The sequence below is a fragment of the Danio rerio genome, chromosome 22, assembly GCF_049306965.1.
Source record: "Danio rerio strain Tuebingen ecotype United States chromosome 22, GRCz12tu, whole genome shotgun sequence".
NCBI lineage: Eukaryota > Metazoa > Chordata > Actinopteri > Cypriniformes > Danionidae > Danio > Danio rerio.
This window is the reverse complement of record NC_133197.1, coordinates 41,342,909-41,364,652: the sequence shown is the minus strand read 5'-3', so window position 1 is coordinate 41,364,652 and position 21,744 is coordinate 41,342,909. Positions and strand designations below refer to the sequence as shown.

The following is a 21,744-nucleotide window of genomic DNA, read 5'->3' as shown; positions in this document are numbered from 1 at the left end:
CTAAAAAGAAATCTGTTCCTATAGCCAAAACTAAGTTTCTGCGGGAGTTACATGATTTTAGACCTGTTGCCCTCACTTCATTAGTTATGAAGTGTTTCGAGAGAATTATTAAAGGTGAGATTTTATTGTATTCAAAGGATAAATTTGATCGTTTGCAGTTTGCATTTAGACAGAGCAGGGGAGTTGAAGATGCTAATCTTCCACTGTTAAATTACCTGTTTAATCACCTGGAAAAGCCCAAGACCCATGCCTGATTGTTGTTTCCCTAAACGGGAAAATAAAGTTGAGTCTTAGTCATCTTATCGACATTCTGACCACTGCACGTACACACATGCACACACACACACACAGCAGATCATCAGCTCTACATTCATTATATCTGGAGTGATTTTACTCCTGCCAGTCATTGTGCTTGAACATGCTGAGTCGCTGTACACAAGGCTACATTAATCATAAATAATCATAAATAAATTAACTACATTCAATATAACACTGACATCATATAGAGAAGATAAGCAGCTCCTCGTGAACGTCAGCAGAGTCAGAACACAGAATACAGCACGGCGTGAAGAACAGAAGATCACTACAGAAGAACACATGAGGAGAACGCAGCGACCGGGCCATCCTGCTGCTGCTGCTGCTGTGTGTGCGTGCAGGCGTGAGTGAGTGTGTGTGTGTGTGTGTGAGTGAGTGCATGTCTTTGTGTCTGTGCGTGTCGTGCCTACACACGTGTCTGTGTGCATGCATGTGTTTGTTACAGACACAGATAGAGAGTAAAGCAGAACATCAGAGGCAGAACAGGGGAAGGTCTGAGCGCGTCTGCTTGGCTTCGTCCATTTAGCCAGATTACTTTTTTAATAGTGGGGGTGTCTTGAGGGCGGAGCCAGTCGTTGGGGCGGGGTCTGCCATGTGGACGGAGTGCACAGGAGTATTTCTGGGTGGAGAGAATGAAGTGTATCTTGGCCAATCATCACTGAACCGCTCACTAGCTCCACCCCCTGAGCCACTGCCGGGGTCTGTGAAGTGTGAGTCTGCACTGTGCAAAGTAGAATGTGTGTACGGCTGTGGACAGCTCCATCATTAGCTGCTGTGTGCAAGTGTCTGGCCAAGAAACGCCCAGCTCCGGGTTACTAAGCTGCTTCAGCAAACCGTCAGCAGTAACCGCCGGCAGGTACCTACACACACACATACCTGCAGAGTCTAGCACAATCACACACACACACACACACACACACACACACACACACACACACACACACACACACACAGAACATTTACATAATCACACAGCTGCTCACAGACCTGTGCCACTTCTACGTGTGTGTGTGTGTGTGTGTGTGTGTGTGTGTGTGTGTGTGTGTGTGTGTGTGTGTGTGTGTGTGTGTGTGTGTGTGTGTGTGCATACATTTGATTGATGGACTCCTCCATGGTGCCGATCAGCTTCCAGAAGAACTCTGACAACAGAAACACGAAGCAGAGAGTGAAGAGTCAGAGCGGAGAGACCAGAGCAGAGCTGAGGGGAATCAGGAGCACACAGCACACTTTCACCACTGTCTGCAGGAGTGCTGTTAGCTTAGCTTAGCATAAATCACTGAATCGGATTAGACCATTAGCATCTTCCTCAAAACTAAAAGTCATTAGTGATGATTCTCCTGCTTAAGCTGGACTCTTCTGCATTGACACTGCAGTAAGATCAGCAGAAGCTCCTGTAAACAGTCCCTAGAATGAGTAAAAGGTGTCCGTGCTGTGTAATATCACTGCGCCGCTGCAGTCGCACTACCACCGCAGAGTTTCTGGATTATTACGCCTGAATGAGGGAACAGCTCAGCTATACCAGACTAACAGCAGCTCCTCATCTTCTGTCTGTCTTAGAACACGATACGACAGCAGAGCCACGCTTCACAGAGGAAAACTCCCCTAACGCTTTGCTCCTTTGAGTGAGATGCTAATGGTCTAATCCGATTCAATGATTTATGCTAAGCTACGCTAAAACTGCTCCTGCAGATGCTGAATACTGCTGAGGGATTCAGACATGCTGAAATCAGCCCATTTACAAAAAGGCAGAGTGTGTCTGTAAAGCTGGTTTTTGTGTGTGTCTCACCGTCACACCTGCAGTGTGTGTCTAAAGTTAGAGAACAGGAAGTGGCTGGAGTACCGAACTGCAGACAGGAAGTGTTGTTGGCTGTGCTGCACGTGTGCGTCCTCCATGTGGCGGGAGGAGCAGGTGTAGTCCAACAGACAGAAGCGCAGGTGTTCTCCTGAAAAACAACACACACACACACACACACACACACACACACACACACGCACGGAGCTCAGTCTACACTATATAGAGCACCATAGAAGTGAAGCTGATTTGACTTGATCATCACAGAGCGAGCACCCCCTGTTGGTCTGGAGTCTACTGAGAGAAGCTCTGCTGCACATTTATTTTAATAACTAATATAATGATATTAACGATGATTTTCATTTGTACGTGATTGAATCGACTCTCCATATGTTAAATAAATGTTAAATATCCAGAATCATAACATTAAAGGTAGATGTGATGTGATTTAAGATATTTACATTTGTTTGAAGATATAGATCGAATTCTTTAAACGCAGCCGTTTGTTTTTTTTACATGAATCTCCGTGTGTCTTTTAGCTTTATACTTTTCATTTACAGAGATCAGCATAGATGATTTTCTCAATAAAGACTAATAATAAGCCATCTGACCAATCAGAGGAAAGTAGAGTCATCTGACCAATCAGAGGGAAGTAGAGTCATCTGACCAATCAGAGCAGAGTAGAATGAATATTTTAAAGCTGCTAGTAATGGTTGTGGCTGTAGATCACACTGAACTGGGGCCTGTACTGTTGAGGTTAATCCGGCAGGTGGGAAAATTACTGCAACACATGCTGCTCTTACTTTTAGTGTCTTGTCCAAACACTCATCAAAACATTTACAGACTCTAAAATCAAGAAGCATTTCCTAATCGAGTATAAAATATAGTCTTGTTTTAAGAAATAATGAGTCAAAATGAAGAGAGATTCTCCTTAAAACAAAAAGAATAATCTGACGATGGAGGAAGTGAAATAATCTTGTGTCAGGAATATCAAGAGTATTCTGCTTCCCTCACTGTCAGATTATTCGGCTTGTTTTAATGAAAATCTCTCTGCATTTTGACTCTTTATTCCTGAAAACAGCACTATATTTAGCGCTAGTGTAGAAAATGCTTCTGGATTTTTAGATATTTGGGCAAGAAACAAGACTAAACTAAGTGAGAGACTGCAGCATCTGTACTGAGAGATGATTCAGTGATATTGTACATCATATTGGATGTGTTGAGCTTGTACAGTGACAGGAATTAAAGAAACGGAGCTGCCTTCAGAGAAATGAGCGAGCGTCTACCGGCTGAGTTTTCACCGGAGCAGTATCCTGTTCTGAGCTTTAGACCAGGCGAGTCCTGATGGCTGGTGCACGGTGGAGTTTGAGCCGCAGTCGATGTAGCGGTACGTATCCACAGTATTCTGTCCCGCTCGCACCATGTAGAAGGTTTTCACTGAGGTCCTGGGGGAATATAAGGTCCCGTCAAATTTAAAATGCATTTAGACGGATGTTTCAGCCAGTTAGTTAAGGATATCTGTAATCTAGAGTCTCCAAAACAGCAGACGGTGCTCTAGGCTAGTGTTTAACAGCAGACGGCGCTCTAGGCTAGTGTTTAACAGCAGACGGCGCTCTAGGCTAGTGTTTAACAGCAGATGGCGCTCTAGGCTAGTGTTTAACAGCAGATGGCGCTCTATACTAGTGTTTAACAGCAGATGGCGCTCTAGGCTAGTGATTAACAGCAGACGGCGCTCTAGGCTAGTGTTTAACAGCAGATGTTGCTCTAGGCTAGTGTTTAACAGCAGATGTTGCTCTAGGCTAGTTTTTAACAGCAGACGGTGCTCTAGGCTAGTGTTTAACAGCAGACAGCGCTCTAGGCTAGTGTTTAACAGCAGACGGCGCTCTAGGCTAGTGTTTAACAGCAGACGGCGCTCTAGGCTAGTGTTTAACAGCAGACGGCGCAGATGGCGCTCTAGGCTAGTGTTTAACAGCAGACACTGCTCTAGGCTAGAGTTTAACAGCAGAGGGCGCTCTAGGCTAGTGTTTAACAGCAGACGGTGCTCTAGGCTAGTGTTTAACAGCAGATGGTGCTCTAGACTAGTGTTTAACAGCAGATGGCGCTCTAGGCTAGTGTTTAACAGCAGACGGTGCTCTAGGCTAGTGTTTAACAGCAGACACTGCTCTAGGCTAGAGTTTAACAGCAGAGGGCGCTCTAGGCTAGTGTTTAACAGCAGACGGTGCTCTAGGCTAGTGTTTAACAGCAGACGGTGCTCTAGGCTAGTGTTTAACAGCAGACGGCGCTCTAGGCTAGTGTTTAACAGCAAACGGTGCTCTAGGCTAGTGTTTAACAGCAGATGGTGCTCTAGGCTAGTGTTTAACAGCAGATGGCGCTCTAGGCTAGTGTTTAACAGCAAATGTTGCTCTAGGCTAGTGTTTAACAGCAGACAGCGCTCTAGGCTAGAGTTTAACAGCAGACGCTGCTCTAGGCTAGAGTTTAACAGCAGATGTTGCTCTAGGCTAGTGTTTAACAGCAGATGGCGCTCTAGAATAGTGTTTAACAGCAGATGGCGCTCTAGGCTAGTGTTCACTGGAGATGGGGCTCTAGGTAAGTGTTTTAAAGCAGACGGTGCTCTAGGCTAGTGTTTAACAGCAGATGGTGCTCTAGGCTAGGCTAGTGTTTAACAGCAGATGGTGCTCTAGGCTAGGCTAGTGTTTAACAGCAGACGGTGCTTTAGGCTAGTGTTTAACAGCTGACGATGCTCTTGGCTAGGCTAGTGTTTAACAGCAGACGGTGCTCTAGGCTAGTGTTTAACAGCAGACGATGCTCTTGGCTAGGCTAGTGCTAGGGACATGCTATAAAGACGGGACATGCTATAAAGACGGGACATGCTATAAAGACGGGACATGCTATAAAGACGGGACATGCTATAAAGACGGGACATGCTATAAAAACGGGACATGCTATAAAGACGGGACATGCTATAAAGACGGGACATGCTATAAAGACGGGACATGCTAAAAAGCCGGGCCATGCTAAAAAGACGGGCCATGCTAAAAAGCCGGGTCATGCTAAAAAGACGGGCCATGCTAAAAAGCCGGGCCATGCTAAACAGCAGAGGAAAGTGACAGGCAATGCTACTGGGCAGTACTACAGAAGAGAAGGAGGCCAACATGGATGAGCCCATCATTCTGTCTTAAAATAGTTTACAGAGAAGTTTAATTCAAATTAAAGTACTCGATGGTAATGTCCAGCAGTGTTTTAATTAAGAAACAGCTGCAATGAATCACAACATATTAAATAACATTTACTGCAAGTAAAATTAACTCAGGATAAACCACTAACGACACTATGAATATTGAATACTACTTCTAGAAATTGGAATATTAAATGTACAGCTTAAGCAAGTTTTACAAACACAATTCCCAGAGTAAACCTAACACTTGCGCTTTATATTTTGGCAAAACTTTAGACATTATTTAGATTAAGCCAATTCATGATATATTCAAGACAGTGTAGGTCATAATGAGACTCACAGCAGATATCACTACTCCATGAGCACACGACCATCATCTGAAAACAGCAGTGTTGTTCAACATTTGAACTGTACAAACAGGCAAAAACAAACGCCACAGTTTTAAATTAATCATATTTAAGGCTGCCAACATCAGAGGCCTAGAAAAACCATGACATTTATCAAAGACTACTGACCTCCAGCTCCAGCATGTTCACACTCCAGCCTCCAATTCACAGTGACCAACAGAAGAGCGGCAGCCTGTGTGCTTTTATACTGCTGGACAGTTCCATTGACACACACACACACACACACACACACAACACTAATAATCACACACACACTGAACAGTTACATCTCTCTATAACACACTTTATGTAGATACCCAAGCCTTTAATTACACTACAGCGGTTCACACAGATTCAGCATATTCATAAAAAAAAGAACAAATAAAAAAATACAAAACACCCCCCCACACCTGTAGACTTGGTCTCTTCCACTTCCCATGATGCCCCACAGCACAGGTATAAAAGCTCACTCTACCCTGTCCTCTGGTCTTTCAATTTTCAATCCTCAGAGTTTGTCTAAAGGTAAGTCACACGGTATCAAGTGTTGTAGATCGGGTGTGTTGCAGATCGGGTGTGTTGCAGATCGGGTGTGTTGCAGATCGGGTGTGTTGCAGATCGGGTGTGTTGCAGATCGGGTGTGTTGCAGATCGGGTGTGTTGCAGATCGGGTGTGTTGCAGATCGGGTGTGTTGCAGATCGGGTGTGTTGCAGATCGGGTGTGTTGCAGATCGGGTGTGTTGCAGATCGGGTGTGTTGTAGATCGGGTGTGTTGTAGATTTTAGATTATAGTCAGACTCTATCTTACTTTCACCAAGAGTAGATCATCACTTCAAGCTTGGCAATCAATTTCTTTTGAGTTCTTGACATTACACTGATGGTTTAAAAGGAGAAGTGGATTTATTAGTAGATTAAAGTTCTGGAAACTGAGGAAAGTGTTTAGATGTTGACTTTGACTGAGGTTATACAGCACTAAATGCAAATGACGTTTTGCTTTGTATATTGATAGTCATTCATTCAGTGACAGCGTGAGTCTCCCCATATTGTTGACCACGGCACTGAGTATTGGGTCTGAAATAATCCAAGTGTGATGTGAAAACATGTGCCCTGTTTGTTTGACTGAACAATGCTGTACTTATGGTCATTGGCTGATCATATGATTTCTCTGTTTAGAGTTTGCAAGGAATCCTCTTGTGAAGCGATATTCTGAAAGGGATCGTCTGCATGTGTGAATATAAAACCAGCGTTACCTCTGTTCATGTTTCTGCTGTTTTTATCCCGTTGACTTCCATTAACTGTTTATTTTCTAACTCATTACATCAACCTAAATGTTGTTGGTTTTCCTTGTGGGTTTAGCAGCGATCGTTTGTCATTTTTACCGTTGATCATCTGTTGCAGTGCAAACTAAGTTTCTGTTTTTGTTTTTTTGTTTTTTGTTTTTGTGCAATTTAGTGATCTGTGCACATCTTAAATCAGAGAAAATACAAAGCAGCACCTCAGCTGTCAGAGAATCCTTAACATAGTAAGTGTATTCATGCATGTGCACTATGATTTGCCATTTAATTTCATATAACTCCATATAAATCCAGAACTTTTTTTTTTCCTCTGGCCTATCTGAATGCTGGAAACTGATGATCAACAGTAATAACCACAAACTGTAGCTCTTTCCAACAGGGAAAACCTCGAGAGCACTTGATTATATTAATAATCGAGAGCACTTGATTATACTGTCATGGCTTTGCAATCAAAAAATGCTGTTATAATAGAAGTCAATGGGGCAAAAATCCACCAGCACAACCAAAGAGAAGCCCATTTGATAAACGGGGTTAAGGAGAAATCTTCCCCTTCCTCAACTCTTGCAGATGTGGCTTTAGTGTTGAGTGACTGAGGAAAACATTATTCAGTATGAGATGTGGCCGTCATTATTCTGTCGCTAAACAGTTTCTCACTGCAGTTCAGTTCAGATTGAGGTTCAGCTGGTTTATATTCGCACAGTCGTTCATTTCGCAGTCTCTATATTGTTTACCATGTAATTTGAATATTGGGTCTGAATGACTTGTAAACAGCATCAGCACTGTCTAATGGACTGTAAATAAAGCTGTATTGTGGCGGTCATTGGGTGCTAATATGATTTCTCTGTTTAGAATTGTCAAATAATACTTTTCTGACATTATATTGAGGAGAGTGTCTGAATATCCCAATATTAAACCAGCTTTACCTCTTCTGTTCAGGTGTTGAGTTTAAAGTGTGAGCTCTTTCATTGTACACATCTACATGAAGGCAAGCTTTTTATTATTAAATCTCTCATTTTTAACTTTCTGACTTTTGCTTTTTTGCATTTAGTTAATCTAAGGCACTGTAGGACTGTTACAAATAAAATGATTAAATTATTTACTCTGCAAACATTTGAACCAAATTAAGTCAACGCTTTACACAGATTGTCTTAATGTTTTGATTTAATTGGCCAGTAAAAAAATATTGTTGTCTTAAAAGAAAATCTGGGAAGTTCTGTTTCCGTGTCGGTTTTACTTTGTGCATTACTTCTGCAGTAAACGTTGTCTTTTCTTGGATATTTCTTGAAAATATTGCTGGATAATGGTGGTCATAGGCTCTGAAATAGAGGTAAAGCTGGTTTTATATTGGGATATTCAGACTTTCTGCTCAATATAATTTCAGAGAAGTGTTCAATGCAAACTCTAAACGGGGAAATCAAATGTGCAGCTAATGACCGTCAAAGCACAACCATGTTTCCAGTCCATCAGACAGTGTTGCTGTTGTTTTAAAGTCATCCTGGAGTCCTGCAGAGAGGTGATGAACACATGCAGGGCTTCTCAACATCAGCACAGTCCTTCAGACTGATGGAGTTCCTGCTTGATACTCTTCTCATTAATAAAATGACAGCAGTTTTGTTCTGAGTCTAGCGATGCCATCTTTTTTGTCTGAGATGTTTTACTTATGAAGTCATTTCTGATGTCAATTTCGACAAATCTTCTGTAGTAATAGACAATGCAGCACTTGTATTGAACATTTCCATGCTGACATGCTCTTTCTCTGCTTGATGTAAGTTTGTTTGTGAGTGAGCGTGTGAAAGCTGCAGGCCGGTTTGTGTTTCAGGTTTTAGACGTGCTCTTTGGTGGATTAAAATGGTTTTGAAACCGGGAATGTCCTGGTGATTTTCTGCCAGTATTCTTCACTTTAGCTCATTTGCTCAGACAGCTTGTGCTGGTGTGTTTTATTCAGTAATATTTCCCGTGTCTTTTGAGTGCAGGTCAGGACTTGTCCCGTTGCAGTTGGAGCTGGTGGAGAAGTTTGCCTGGATGTCACAGCTCTGCAAACTTGGTTCTGGGAGAGGAGGATCACGGCCCCTGCCCCAACCTGACTTGCTGTTCAGGTAACGCCATCTTCTGGTGGCTGCAGCTGCAGGAGTTTTCAGACCTGTGGTGAGTATACAGCAAACATTTTATCCCGTTTATTTTCGTCTGTTTGTGAATACAGGAAAACTGTTTTAAATGTTTCGCTTTAAATGCGCTGGTCCTGTTTAAACACCTGCCGTGTGTATTTAGCATGTGAGATCGCAGATTAACCTGCAAGGTTTGAGTGATGGACATGATCTCTTTTTAAATATATGTGAAGCGTGTTCTGCGGATGATTTACTGTGTGAAAACATGCTTTACAGTTTTTCTCAGTTGTTTTATATTTCAGGTTTATTTCAACTTATATCAAGTGCTGGGTAAAACCTGACAGTGTCCACAATGCTCTTAAAATTACTCCAGATTTGAGCATCTTCAGGGAAAGGAAAAGGCTGGTCAGCTTTTGGCTGAGCTCTTGCGTCAGACAGAGGTGGTTTGTTGATCTACAAGAGTCGACATTTTCTTCATCTCTCTTATTCTGCCATTTTCTGCTTTAACTAGCATCATCATATTTGCATTCTGTTTTCTTTCTTCAATAGGATCTCTCACAAGGACCCTTACTATCAAGTTTCCACAGGAATCATCTGCATCGATAAAGTCCACGTCTTACCCCATCCAGAGTGTTCATCATCTCTCACCATTCATACAGACCTGCCTCCTCCAGTCTTCTGTTGTCTTCTCGGACTCGTGTATCTCCTGCTCTGAAATCAGTGTCATCTTGCTGTTACAGTGTGAAGGTCAGCTCACAGCTACAGATCTTTATAATTTAAATGATCATTTATTTATTTATGTATTGAGAAACTAAATGACTGTGTTCAGTAATGCAGTATACTTCTGTTACAGTAGTAAATTCATTCAGTGAAGTCATTTGGAGATCTTTTTAGCGTATAGTACACTGTTAAAAATTGTCCCGTTAAAAAACAGTAAAATACTGGCAGCTGCAGTTGCCAGCAATGTACTGTTATTTTACAGTATGTTGCTGTAAAAATACATGGACTACATTGATTTACACAATACTCAAGTGAACTCATTTTGCTCACTGAAAGCAACTGCCTCAACTTGGTCAACTGCTGAATGAGTTTATGAAGTAATGTGCTATATATGCTTAGAAGCATACTTATAATGATAACTTATTTTAGTTAATTAGAAAAGTTCGGTTTAACTCTAATGTCTTATTTTTCACAACAGCACACATACATGTAAATCTGGAATCACCAGAGAGATTCTGACTGCATCAGCAACTAAACAGCCGCTATCTTTAAATAGAGAAACATGCAGAATAACATCAGCAGTTCATTGTTCATCTTTAACTCATACACTGGCTCTACTCTCCTCCACAACGGTGACAGACAGAAAAAATTAGCTTCAGGTTTTACAGTAAAATACTGTTTTTCCTTGATTTAACAGTAATCTACTGGCAGCTGTGGTTGCCAGCAATATACTGTTTTTTTACAGTCTACTTCCGTTGTGTAAATTAACAGTATATTACTGTTAAAATACATTTTTACACTGTGTTTTTACCTCTCACACCTTTAACCCTTTAAACCCCAGAGCATATACTTCAGTTTTAATTGAAGTGTCCACACTACTGAGTGTTCAAGAAACATGTAGCAAAGCTGAAGTAAATTCATTAATTAACTGACTAATTAAATGTTAATTGAGGATTAACAATGAACAAATGAAGAAATACTGAAGGGAAAAAACAAGAACAGAAAATACAAAACTTTAGTCACAGCTTTATAATGAAATAACCTGAAGAACAACAAATGATTAAATCATTTAAATGATCAGCGGATGATTAAACAACTCTACAAACATCATCACCAGCTACACTTATTACTTAATACATGTATTTTTGTATAACATCTACTAAAGTTCTTCTTGAGAAAAAGTTAAACTTTTACGTCACCATCATGGAGAACAGAGTTTGCTTTAGTTGGGCTCTTAGCCCTGTCATATTTAACATTTATATATCTTGGCTGCTGCAATTGTTAAGAACTTTGTTTAAAAAACTCCATTGTTGTGGCAAGCCAGCCAAAAACCTAAATAAGATCTGGTGATGTTCATGTTGCTATTAAATGGCAGAGTCTGTTCTCATTTTGAATAATAAAATTTACTGCTCCTATTCAATGTTAAATCTATTGTTTTACATTATATGTCTATATATGGCAATGATTTCTGGAAGTTTTTAAGAATATCTTGGACAATAACACTGCTCTATGGTGTAAATTGCACTCAAACAGACATCAATAATCAGCATATGAACCTCAATAATGGTGACAACTAACAAAATTAACAGTTTAACTCACAAACAGGCAACTGAAAGTCTAAACATAAACAACAGCAGAATCAAACACAAATAAAGAAAACTGTTAGACCATCATACAACATTTATTTACACCGCAATGCATGCTGGGATATTTGTACAGTGCCACTCCCAGCATGCATTGCAGCATGAAACATTTGAGATGTTACCATTGTTGAGATACAAGGTCAGATTCATGAGGTCTGAGTGTGTATTTTTCATAACTGAACTGTTTTTGTATGTTATTTCTTAACTGTTAAGTAATTATGGAGGTATCTTTTCTGTTTCCACTTCTCATTAATTAAATTAATACCTGCAGCTAAGCATAAAATCTATTGCATGAGGCCCTTCTTCCAGATTTATAACAAAACATTTATCAGAACTAATTTCAGATAAATAGATTTCTCTATTTATTGACTTCCCAACTTTATTGCTATAGTACAAACGTTTTGTAAACTCTGCATTTCAGCAGTTGGAAAGTCTTCTTAAATGTGGCCAAGGGTGAAGAGCCCAACTAAACCAGCCCCTCACTCCATTACGGTGACACAAAAAACACCTTAATTTCTGTTGGATCTCAATGAGTATAGTATGGAAGTCAAATCAGTCAGTAATAAGTGTGTGTCTGCTGTTGTTTGTGGAGTTGTTTAATGATCCTCTGCTGAGACTGAAGCTGTTTTATTTGATTTTATTTAATGCTGTAACTCAAGTCACTGTTTGTGTTTCTTGTTTATTTTCTTCAGTAATTGTAATTATTAACAGCAGGTGTTCATCAGTGTCTGAATTCACTCATTAGTGTTCATTAAAACTGTCAGGTGAACTATATTAGTTAACTAGTGTATGAAATAGTGAACAAGGACACAAAGTGTGATTTCAAACACAGACTTCAAAACATCGAATCTGAACTCTGTTAGCTCACAGTTTTCTGCAGTTGGTTACTTTCTCGAAAACAAAAATGTTACCCAGAAAGCACTGTTTTTAACAGAATATTACTGTTTTAGTGAAAAAACATTATTTTACCGTAGAATCTGACCGTTTTTTAACAGCAATTTTTTACAGTGTAGAACCCCATGTGTGCACTGTTCACATGTTGATGTTAAAGGGTCGTTCACACAGATGGATATTCTGTCATCTTTTACTCATCTTTCACTTGTTCCAAACATGTTTGAGTTTCATCCTTCTGTTGAACACAAAGATGTTTTAAACGGCGCTAGAAATCTGTAACTATTGACTTTCATAGAGAGAAATAAACACCATGGAAGTCAATGGTTACAGGTTTTCCAAATCTTATGTTCAGCAGAAAACAAGAACCAGTTGTCTTGGGTTTGAGTAAATTTCTAATGTTTGAGTTATCATCAAGTCCAGCTGTTAAAACACGCGTTCATGTTCTCGAGGGTATTAACAACATGTAGTGTGAGCATTTAAGACTGGGCTCAATGTTATTCACTCTCGTTTCAGTAAATGCATTTGAGAGAAATGTGGGCAAACTAATTTAAGTTGTATTGCACAGCATTTGCATTGATTTGTATTTTGAAAGGAAATTTAAATAAACACCCCTCTGTATCACTTTTGTGTTTATTTTAATGCACTTACAGAGGATGAGTGAATTAAACTGACACTAATTAATCATTAAGTGTATTCAGCTTATAGTACATGTTAGAACAACTCTTATCTTTTAAGTAGAGCTCACTCTAGTTTGAGTATTCATTACTTAATTTTAGGGCAGCCAGTTTCCTCTTATTTTATTTTTTTTAAATAAACTCAACTTATCTGGGTTTAGAGTGTGCACATTAATACTGATCTACACTGTTACCCCATAATTCCGTGTGTCTGTCTGTTTCTGACAGCGCTGCAGCTGGTAGAGAAGCTTTGCCCTGGTCACTGATCTGCAGACTCTCTTCTGGGAGTGGAGAGCTGTGCTTAACCTGCTGGCCTGATGCTCAGTCATGAGGTAAGGTTGCAGTTCCAGGCTGATACGGCTGTCATCTTGTTTTCCTCTGTGCAGGCCTAACGCTGCCAGTCTTCCAGATCTCTACACAGAGCCACGTTGCCCCCTCTGAGACTGAACCTGATGCTGTGATCGTCTTGACGGAGGTGAGAATCTGCTGTGCTAATGCTGATCAGCGTCAGTGGAGCCTGCAGCGGTGTGATGCCTGAGGAAGAGGAGAGCGTTATACTGGTGATGGAGGCCAGAGATGAAGGTACTGCTCTGAGATCAACACAGCTGTGATTGGTCCACCACTGATGAAGAAACAGAACACACAACCACACACACACACACACACACACACACACACACACACACTGCTCTGCTGTGAATGCTTCAGGAGTCGGTGTGTGTTTCTAGAGACGTCTGGGGGGGCCTGAATACACTCCTGCTACTGCAAGCACACAAACCCCAGCTGAGTGTACGCACACACACACACATTTTCGTCCAGGACTATGGGGAATAAACAGTTAAAGTTGCTTTTGCAATGTAAATTTATCAATATGCATAATTCAGTAACAGTTTGAAATGTTAAATTGGGCCAATAACATGATGGGCTGCAGTTGATGCTTTTTCATTTGGTTCAACACTTTATTTCTCATTGAGCTGATGGTAACCGGCTCTTCCTCCTATTGAGAAAACAGATGTGAGCAGGCACTAAAGACCAGTTTAGCAGTATTTTGTCGTTCTTTTACAGAAGTATGTCAGTGCATGAACATAACTTTGTCACACTGTAAGCTGGCATCATGTTAGATCAACTAAAATGCACCAGAGCAAATCTGAATGGTTTCTTCTGAATGTATAAATATAGGAACATTGAATGTTCATGGCTCTGCTGTTGAGGAGTGGGAGGTGCTGCCAGATTTGTAACAAACAATTACTCAGATTAATTAAGGAATTATTATAATTGCTTTAGTGTAAAACTTCTCTCATTGCTTGACTGTTGTCTCTGCTAGCTGTTCCCCTCACCGGCCAGCAGAGGTCTCTCTAGTCCAGCTCATGTCTACAAGCCCAGGGCTGGCTCTGATTACGCTGCACCTGAAGCTGGTTTCCACACGCGCGTTTGCTTCTCTCAGCACTCGTACTCTTGCAAACTCTTGTTTTGCTCTATGCTTAATTCTAAGTGGTTCTATTCTCTGATTCTCCGTTGCAGATTGGACTGTTTACACCTTTTATGACTGTCTGCTTGCTGTCTGGATCTGGTCTGTGGTTTCGTTGTGGTTGTATGTGACCAGTTCTGACCATAGCCAGTATTGTGGTTGTGTTTCTGCCTGCCCCTGGATCAATGTAGCAGCCGATTCTGTTCCCTTCTGGAATTCCGCTTCCCCCTCCACAAAGCGTGTCTGCTAACAGAGTCTGCAGACACAATCCCAACACAACTGGGTGTATGGAAAGCGAAGATGGACGAGGCTTTCATGTCTTGAATGTAAGGTAAGCAACGTAATAATTAATCAAACACTCCCGTTAAGTGTGTTTTGTGGTTCTTGTTTGTATTCTCAGCGTCCTCTAATCTGCAGTGGCGCCCCCAGAAAATTTTCATAGGGGTGGCCAGAAGAGGGGTGGCACACACACAAAAATTAATTCAGTGTAATGTTATATTTTTGTTTCTGGTAAATTTAAATAATTTGATTTTATTTCATTTAATTAATTAGTCTTTAATTAATTAGCAAGTACATGTGCAAACCAAATAAAAATCAATATTTAGTTTAAAAACACTTCTCATATATAGAAATAACTTAAGTTATTTTTCACATACGTTTATTGTACAGCATACAGTATATGCCATGTCTAAAATTAATTGAGAATGAGTCAAATAATAAAACAAACAAGTGAACAAACTGAACAAGGCATTACTATATAAATACACACACACTCACTATACAGACCCTAATAATATCATTTATTCATATCCCTTTTTGAGCCACTTTATTAATGCAGCTTCTATTGATGTACCTTAAGGTAAATATTACATGGCCATTACTGTCTATTGAAGGTAGGTGTGTGTGTGTGTGTGTGTGTGTGTGTGTGTGTGTGTGTGTGTGTGTGTGTGTGTGTGTGTGTGTGTGTGTGTGTGTGTGTGTGTGTGTGTGTGTGTGTGTGTGTGTGTGTGTGTGTGTGTGTGTGTGTGTGTGCGCGCGCGGGGTCAATGACGATCAGGGAGGGCAGTGGTAGTTCTAGTTTAGATGGGCGAACCACCCCATATACCCACCCTCCTTAAATAGTTACATTTATATTTCAATAAATATAAAAATTTACTTAAATTTATTCTAAATAAATAAAAATATTGTTAATATTACACAATTATTATTCTAAATAAATAACAGACATCAATCCTAAAGTTTACTGGAAAACAATGTAACAGTGATAAGCTAAGATCACTTGGGGAACCTTTTGCATGAATAGCCTATTATTTATGACAATTCTATAGAATAAAAAAATGTGTGTTATAGAATTATCTGTGCTCTTAGACCCGAATTATGGCCGAGAAATAATGTTATGATGTCTTACCTCCCTGACTCTTTATCTCTCCTTTCTGACATGCTTGGTGAAAGTATCATCATATTATATAAACTTTAGTTTTGTCGACTTTCAAAACTAAACACCTGACACCTCTTTACAAATGGCTAACTCCAATGATTCACTTGGTTCTCATGCGCCGTGAAACCGAAGTGTTTAAACTGAGTGAATCATTGAAGTGTTTGAACTGAGTGAATCATTGAAGTGTTTGAACTGAGTGAATCATTGACGTTTTTGAACTGAGTGAATCATTGAAGTATTTGAACTGGGTGATTCATTGAATTGCTTGAACTGGGTGAATCATTGAAGTGTTTGAACTGAGTGAATCATTGAAGTGTTTGAACTGAGTGATTCATTGAAGTGTTTGAACTGAGTGAATCATTGAAGTGTTTGAACTGAGTGAATCATTGAAGTGTTTGAACTGAGTGATTCATTGAAGTGTTTGAACTGAGTGATTCATTGAAGTGCTTGAAATGAGTAAATCATTGAAGTGTTAGAACTGAGTGAATCATTGAAGTGTTTGAACTGAGTGAATCATTAAAGTGTTTGAACTGGGTGATTCATTGAAGTGTTTGAACTGAGTGATCCATTGAAGTGTTTGAACTGAGTGAATCATTAAAGTGTTTGAACTGGGTGAATCATTGAAGTGTTTGAACTGAGGGATCCATTGAAGGGCTTGAAATTAGTTGAACTGCAGGAATTATTGAAGTGTTTGAGTAGTTTATATTGAATCTCTGTGTGACTGTACTGAATGTAATCCTCTAATGTTTTGATGTGAATAAGTGGTTTAATCCTTGTGATTTGGTCAAATTAATTTCAAGTAGACAGAGGGACCTTAATTTATTTATTTGTTGTTGTTGTTGTTTTGTGCATTTGATTGTTGAATTTATGTATATTAGAGTGGTTTAAATTGTTGTTGTAAAATCTGTATAAAGTGTTCTTATTTTGAGGTTGTAAGGAGACCAAACTGAATAATATTAGACTGCAATTCAAACTGGGTTAGTCTTTAGTTTGTTCATCTTTAGCTCTATGACGGGTTCTTGTACTGCTAGTATATCCTGTGTAGCGCTGACTTTATAATTGTGTATTTTATTTTACTTATAAATGAATAAGCTGTCACCCCTACCCAGTCAGATCGCCACAGTGTTAATAACCTGAACATTTGACATTACGTAAAACAAATATTTACTAGTTAAGCTCTTAAACATTTATAGTTCACTGTTTTGAGATTAAACCACATTAATTGAAAAATAAAAAACCTAATATTAAACTGAAACGAAAGATTAAATTGGAGTTGAATGAAGTTCTGCTTGAAACTGTTTTCAGCTAAATAAGAGTTGCTTTTTGCCTGTTTGCATGCACATAACATAGTAAACAATGTAAACTACAGGCCTTCGAAAGAAGCGGTGACGTAAACATCTGAATAACCATCCATAATTCAACACTCTTGTGTCGCTGGTCTAAATGTGCTTCATGACTGTTGTTCAGTTTCCCCTTACCTGCCAAAATAAACCGCGATGTACAGGAATGATAGATGTGTCCTGTTATTATAGGTGTACTCCACTGTGTACTTAAACATTCATAATAAGCTTTTCAATAAAAACAGCTCGCTGTAATGGCGGCTTGAGGGTTTTAGCTTAATACTGATCTGTAGTTTGTAAAGACTATTCATATTCTTTTTGATGCAATCTGTTCATAAACACTGACATGTTCAGAAACTGTGTGTGTGTGTGTGTGTGTGTGTGTTGGAGTAGTTGCACCCACAAATCAAATCTGTTTGATCTCTGTATTATTGCTGGTAAAATGGATTCAAGGCACAATGAAAGACCTTTGATTAACATTTTTATTAGTTTTTTTTATTTTATAAACGCTATTGCAAGAATAGCTGCTAGCATGCTAGATCATATTCTAACTGAACATTATACTAAATGACGTCAGTGAGGTGCTGAAGATGGGCTGTGTTGAGTTGGTTTTCGATTTGTAGTTAGTATATTAATGAAAATATTAACCTTTTACCTTCAAAACCCCTTAAGAAAAAATCAGATGCGTGACTAAATCAGCAGCAGAGACATGGTTTGCATTCCTCTGACAGTAATATGCAGCACAGTTCTGCCGGTTTACTCCTACACGTGTCTTCTCCTGTAGGTCCAGTGCTGATGGAGAGACACTGAGTCTAGAAATCATCATGCGAGAGATGGAGGAGCTGAAGAGTCATCTGGCCCGCATCAACTCGCCAGTAGTGCTGTGCCATAATGACCTACTGACTGAAAACGTCATCTATAATCAAGAAGGTAAAATAATTAAGTGTAAGACAGTTTACCTGAGATTTTCAGCATAGGATAGAGCTGAGTTTAGTAAAGAGCTCATGGCAGCAGTATACCGCTGTCTGGTGCATTTACTGGACAGATTTAGTGTGCTCAATGCTTAAACCGGGGGATTTACACACTCATGGCCATTGCAGTATAAGCGTCTCTGGTATTGTCCGTCACACTCATCCTGTGTTTTCACTAATGCATTTATTTTTCATTCTTTTTTCTGTAGGTGCAGTAAAATTCATTGACTATGAATATGCAGATTTTAATTATCAAGCGTATGATATCGGGAACCATTTCAATGAGTTTGCAGGTAAAAAAAGTTCATATTAACAAAAACTGGACTTTAAAGTTTTATTTTCCCTCTCTAAATGATCTTTTGTCTTTGAGGTATCGATAATGTGGACTCCAGCCTGTACCCTAGTGACGAGCTTCAGTTTGATTGGCTCTCTGTTTACCTGGAGAGCTTCAAGCGGTGCAGCACTGGAGATTCTGCAGTGACCCAGACAGAGGTCCAGGAGCTTTATGAACAAGTCTGTCAGTTCTCCTTGGTGAGTGTTTGTGGGAGGCTGGGAGTCTTGAGTTTCCTGTTATTTCAGAAGAACACTTAGGAAGCCGTCTGTAGATTGAGTTTCATCAGCATGTCTCTAACAGCTCGTTCATGATATGGCCATGTTCACCTGAACAGGTGTACTCGAGCAGCAATGGAAGTCTTCAGATGACACTGCAGATCACCACTAATGCTGCATTGTGTAGATGTTGTGGCCTTTTCGTGCACAGCTCGTGTCTATTTGGGTTATGATGGATGTGCCATGCTGTGTGCTGAGGTTTTGGTGACAGCAGTTCTGATTTGCGGGATTGAGTTGATGCTCCAGGGATTATCTGTCAGAAATACTGATGATCTAGATTAAGCAGAGCAGCGATAGATCTTTCCCATCTTTCTAAAAGGCAAACACAGGACAGATACATTACACACGTCCAGAGCCACGTATCGGCAACTGGAGGACAGATATTCCTTGTTGACCGTTCAGCAGATCTGTGGCTCTAACACACAGGGGTGGCCAACCCTGTTCCTGGAGATCTCCCTTCCTGCAGATTTCAGTTGCTACCCATATCAAACACACCTGAACCAATTAATCAGGACCTGAACACCAGGTGATAATTACAGGCAGGTGTGTTTGATATGGGTAGCAAATGAAATCTGCAGGAAGGGAGATCTCCAGGAACCGGGTTGGCCACCCCTGCCCTAACATATTGAGCACAGTGTGTCTGATGATTTTAGAAACCAGGGTCCTAATGCTGGTCCTCAACACCCCTGTCTGGAGGCTTCTAGTATGCCTAGTAAGAGCATGATCAGCTGGATCAGAAGTGTTTAATAAGGTTGTAAGCTGAATATGCAGGACAGAAGCTCTCCAGCAGCAGAACAGGCCAACAGCAGATTCTGTCCATCAGCTCATTCATGGAGACGGCAGAGGCCTGAATGAGTGAGGAAGCAGATGTTCAGGCTCAGTGTTCTGCTTTCTGTGCTTGGCATGCCTGATTCCAGCAGCATGGTTAGGGGATGATCTGAAATGTCCTGATCTAACCCTATCTTAATCTGTGTCTCCTCTGTTCTTTCGTTTCCTTGTCCAGGTGGCTCATTTGTTCTGGTGTCTATGGGCTCTGCTCCAGGCAAAACATTCCACTATTGACTTTGATTTCCAAAGGTGTGTCACTTGCTTTTTTCCAAATATCTAATTTAATCTGTGAAACAGGAATAGAGCAGTTGTAAAAGCCTGATCATTCTCTGCTGAATCTGTTAGCAGAGGTCATAACACAGAGGTGAATTGCCTTCCTCACTAGTGTACTTCTCTTAGTAAACGCAGCTGTGGTTCATGAAGGATTGTGCTTTTAAGAAACTCAATATTTACATTTTCTCTCTGTGTCTGTCTTAGATATGCCAGGGCCCGATTCAACTACTACTTTTAGAAGAAGCGAGAGTTCTGTGGATTGACACCTCCATGATGCTTCAAGCGCTGTGCTGGTTCTGCAGACTCTGTCCATTATAATGCCACACAATCTTCATCAGCTCAGTTTAAGGATGGACCAGGATCACAGATTTGTGTTGAGTGCACAGGCAACCATGTCACTTGAACTACACTATTCAACATACCGAGTCTTAATTCTTCCTCAGACAGTATCAGATGATTATTTCACTCTTAATTAATTTATTTCTCAGTTGTTCTTGTGTAAGCGTGTTTCAGAGTGATCTTATTATCAGGAATCTACATCTCTCTCATACACTTAGACCAGCTCTGTGCTTCTCAGACATTTGTTCCATGGCCACATCTAAACTTCCCCCTGCCTGTAAATACCGAAACTTTTACCAACTCTAAATTAATTCATTTCCTTCAGCTTTGTCCATTATTTATCAGGGGTGGCCAAAGCAGAATGAACCGCCGACTATTCCAGCATGTGGATGTCTTTCGGGTAGTGAGACGACAGTGCTAACCACTGAGCCACACTAACTCTTAACTGGAATCTTGTTGCTGCTAATCAGTGGTGTAAACTAAAGTAAATGGACCTCGTTACTTTACTCAAGTATGTTTTTGCAACTTTGTACTTGTGCTGAGTATTAAAAATATAAGCAACTTCTACTCGACTACATTTTTGATTGAATATCTGCACTCTTTACTCCACTACATTTGAACAGACGCTTACCGTTACTTGTTACATTGTGATTTTGCGTGACACATCGGCATCTTTATCTACCACGGCTAATTTTGTTGGGCGGACGAGGCGATATCGCCATCTACAGGATGCTGAAAGTACTGTATGCTCTTCATCAGCTAAATCACGTAAACGTTAATTAGCAGCTTGCCAGTACCGCCGCTCCCTATACGCAGAGTATGCATGCTGTGTAGGGCTCAACATGTTGTTAAATACATTTTAAAAATTTATTTTATGACTGACTCAAAAAGCAAACCTGTAATGTAATATTTTCCGTGTACATGCATAGCAGCGTTGGGTCCACTTCTCTTTGTGGCTGCTTTGCAGCATATAATTATTATTGATGCAAGTCAAGTTGCAGCTCTACCTGTGAAAAACAACAAGAGTCTGGAGCCAAGAAGAGGAAACGAGAACTAGATGAGTCGCCTGCATCACTTTCAGGTAACATCCATGAATCTGGAAAACATATTTTTGGCTGTTCAAGTAAATTATTGAGGATAACGTTTAATCTTCTCCACAACTCCACCAAATCTGCCTTGTTGTTGTTCATGTTCAGTTTCTTGCTTTGCTGCTGTGCATTGGGCTTTAAACTATGACTGGACATGCTCCGTGACCGAGTTTCCCCTTTACCCTGTGTTGCTGATAATTACACACTCAATTATTTTATTAACCTGTGCAATAGTTTACAATTGTTTGCACACCAGCTACTGTACATACACATGACCTGCACTATAATTCAACTGTATGTAATATTTATTATGTAGTTGTATATTTTATAATTCTATATTATATAATTCTTTGCAGTTATCATTTTATTGTTTTCTCTATTTCTATATGATTATT

General features: G+C 40.1%; 1 protein-coding gene and 1 long non-coding RNA gene across 11 annotated transcripts; one reads left to right on the top strand and one right to left on the bottom strand.

The window, feature by feature from the left end:
* Positions 1-218: 218 nt before the first annotated feature.
* Positions 219-16,007, bottom strand: LOC141380272 (uncharacterized). 3 transcript variants are annotated; one of them, XR_012398021.1, is made up of 8 exons: positions 15,872-16,007; positions 13,190-13,529; positions 5,798-9,099; positions 5,623-5,690; positions 3,394-3,552; positions 2,102-2,258; positions 1,406-1,454; positions 219-1,200 (listed from the first exon to the last, which is right to left on the bottom strand). It is a non-coding gene; the product is annotated as an uncharacterized lncRNA (long non-coding RNA). The 3 variants fall into 3 exon arrangements; XR_012398023.1 differs by having other exon boundaries at positions 5,798-5,879; positions 15,872-16,005; XR_012398022.1 differs by having other exon boundaries at positions 5,798-5,876; positions 15,872-16,005.
* LOC141380271 (ethanolamine kinase 1-like) lies at positions 6,154-20,831 on the top strand. 8 transcript variants are annotated; one of them, XM_073937701.1, is made up of 12 exons: positions 6,154-6,190; positions 8,933-9,104; positions 9,438-9,504; positions 9,614-9,811; positions 13,224-13,327; positions 13,405-13,577; positions 14,517-14,794; positions 18,026-18,171; positions 18,422-18,505; positions 18,583-18,743; positions 19,825-19,898; positions 20,127-20,831. In XM_073937701.1, exons 7-12 carry the CDS (start codon positions 14,751-14,753, stop codon positions 20,158-20,160), a joined length of 543 nt encoding a protein of 180 aa, XP_073793802.1. In that variant the 5' UTR covers positions 6,154-6,190; positions 8,933-9,104; positions 9,438-9,504; positions 9,614-9,811; positions 13,224-13,327; positions 13,405-13,577; positions 14,517-14,750; the 3' UTR covers positions 20,161-20,831. The 8 variants fall into 8 exon arrangements, with proteins under 8 accessions (XP_073793802.1, XP_073793804.1, XP_073793801.1 ...); XM_073937703.1 differs by having other exon boundaries at positions 9,438-9,507; XM_073937700.1 differs by having other exon boundaries at positions 9,367-9,504.
* The last annotated feature ends 913 nt before the right edge of the window (positions 20,832-21,744 follow it).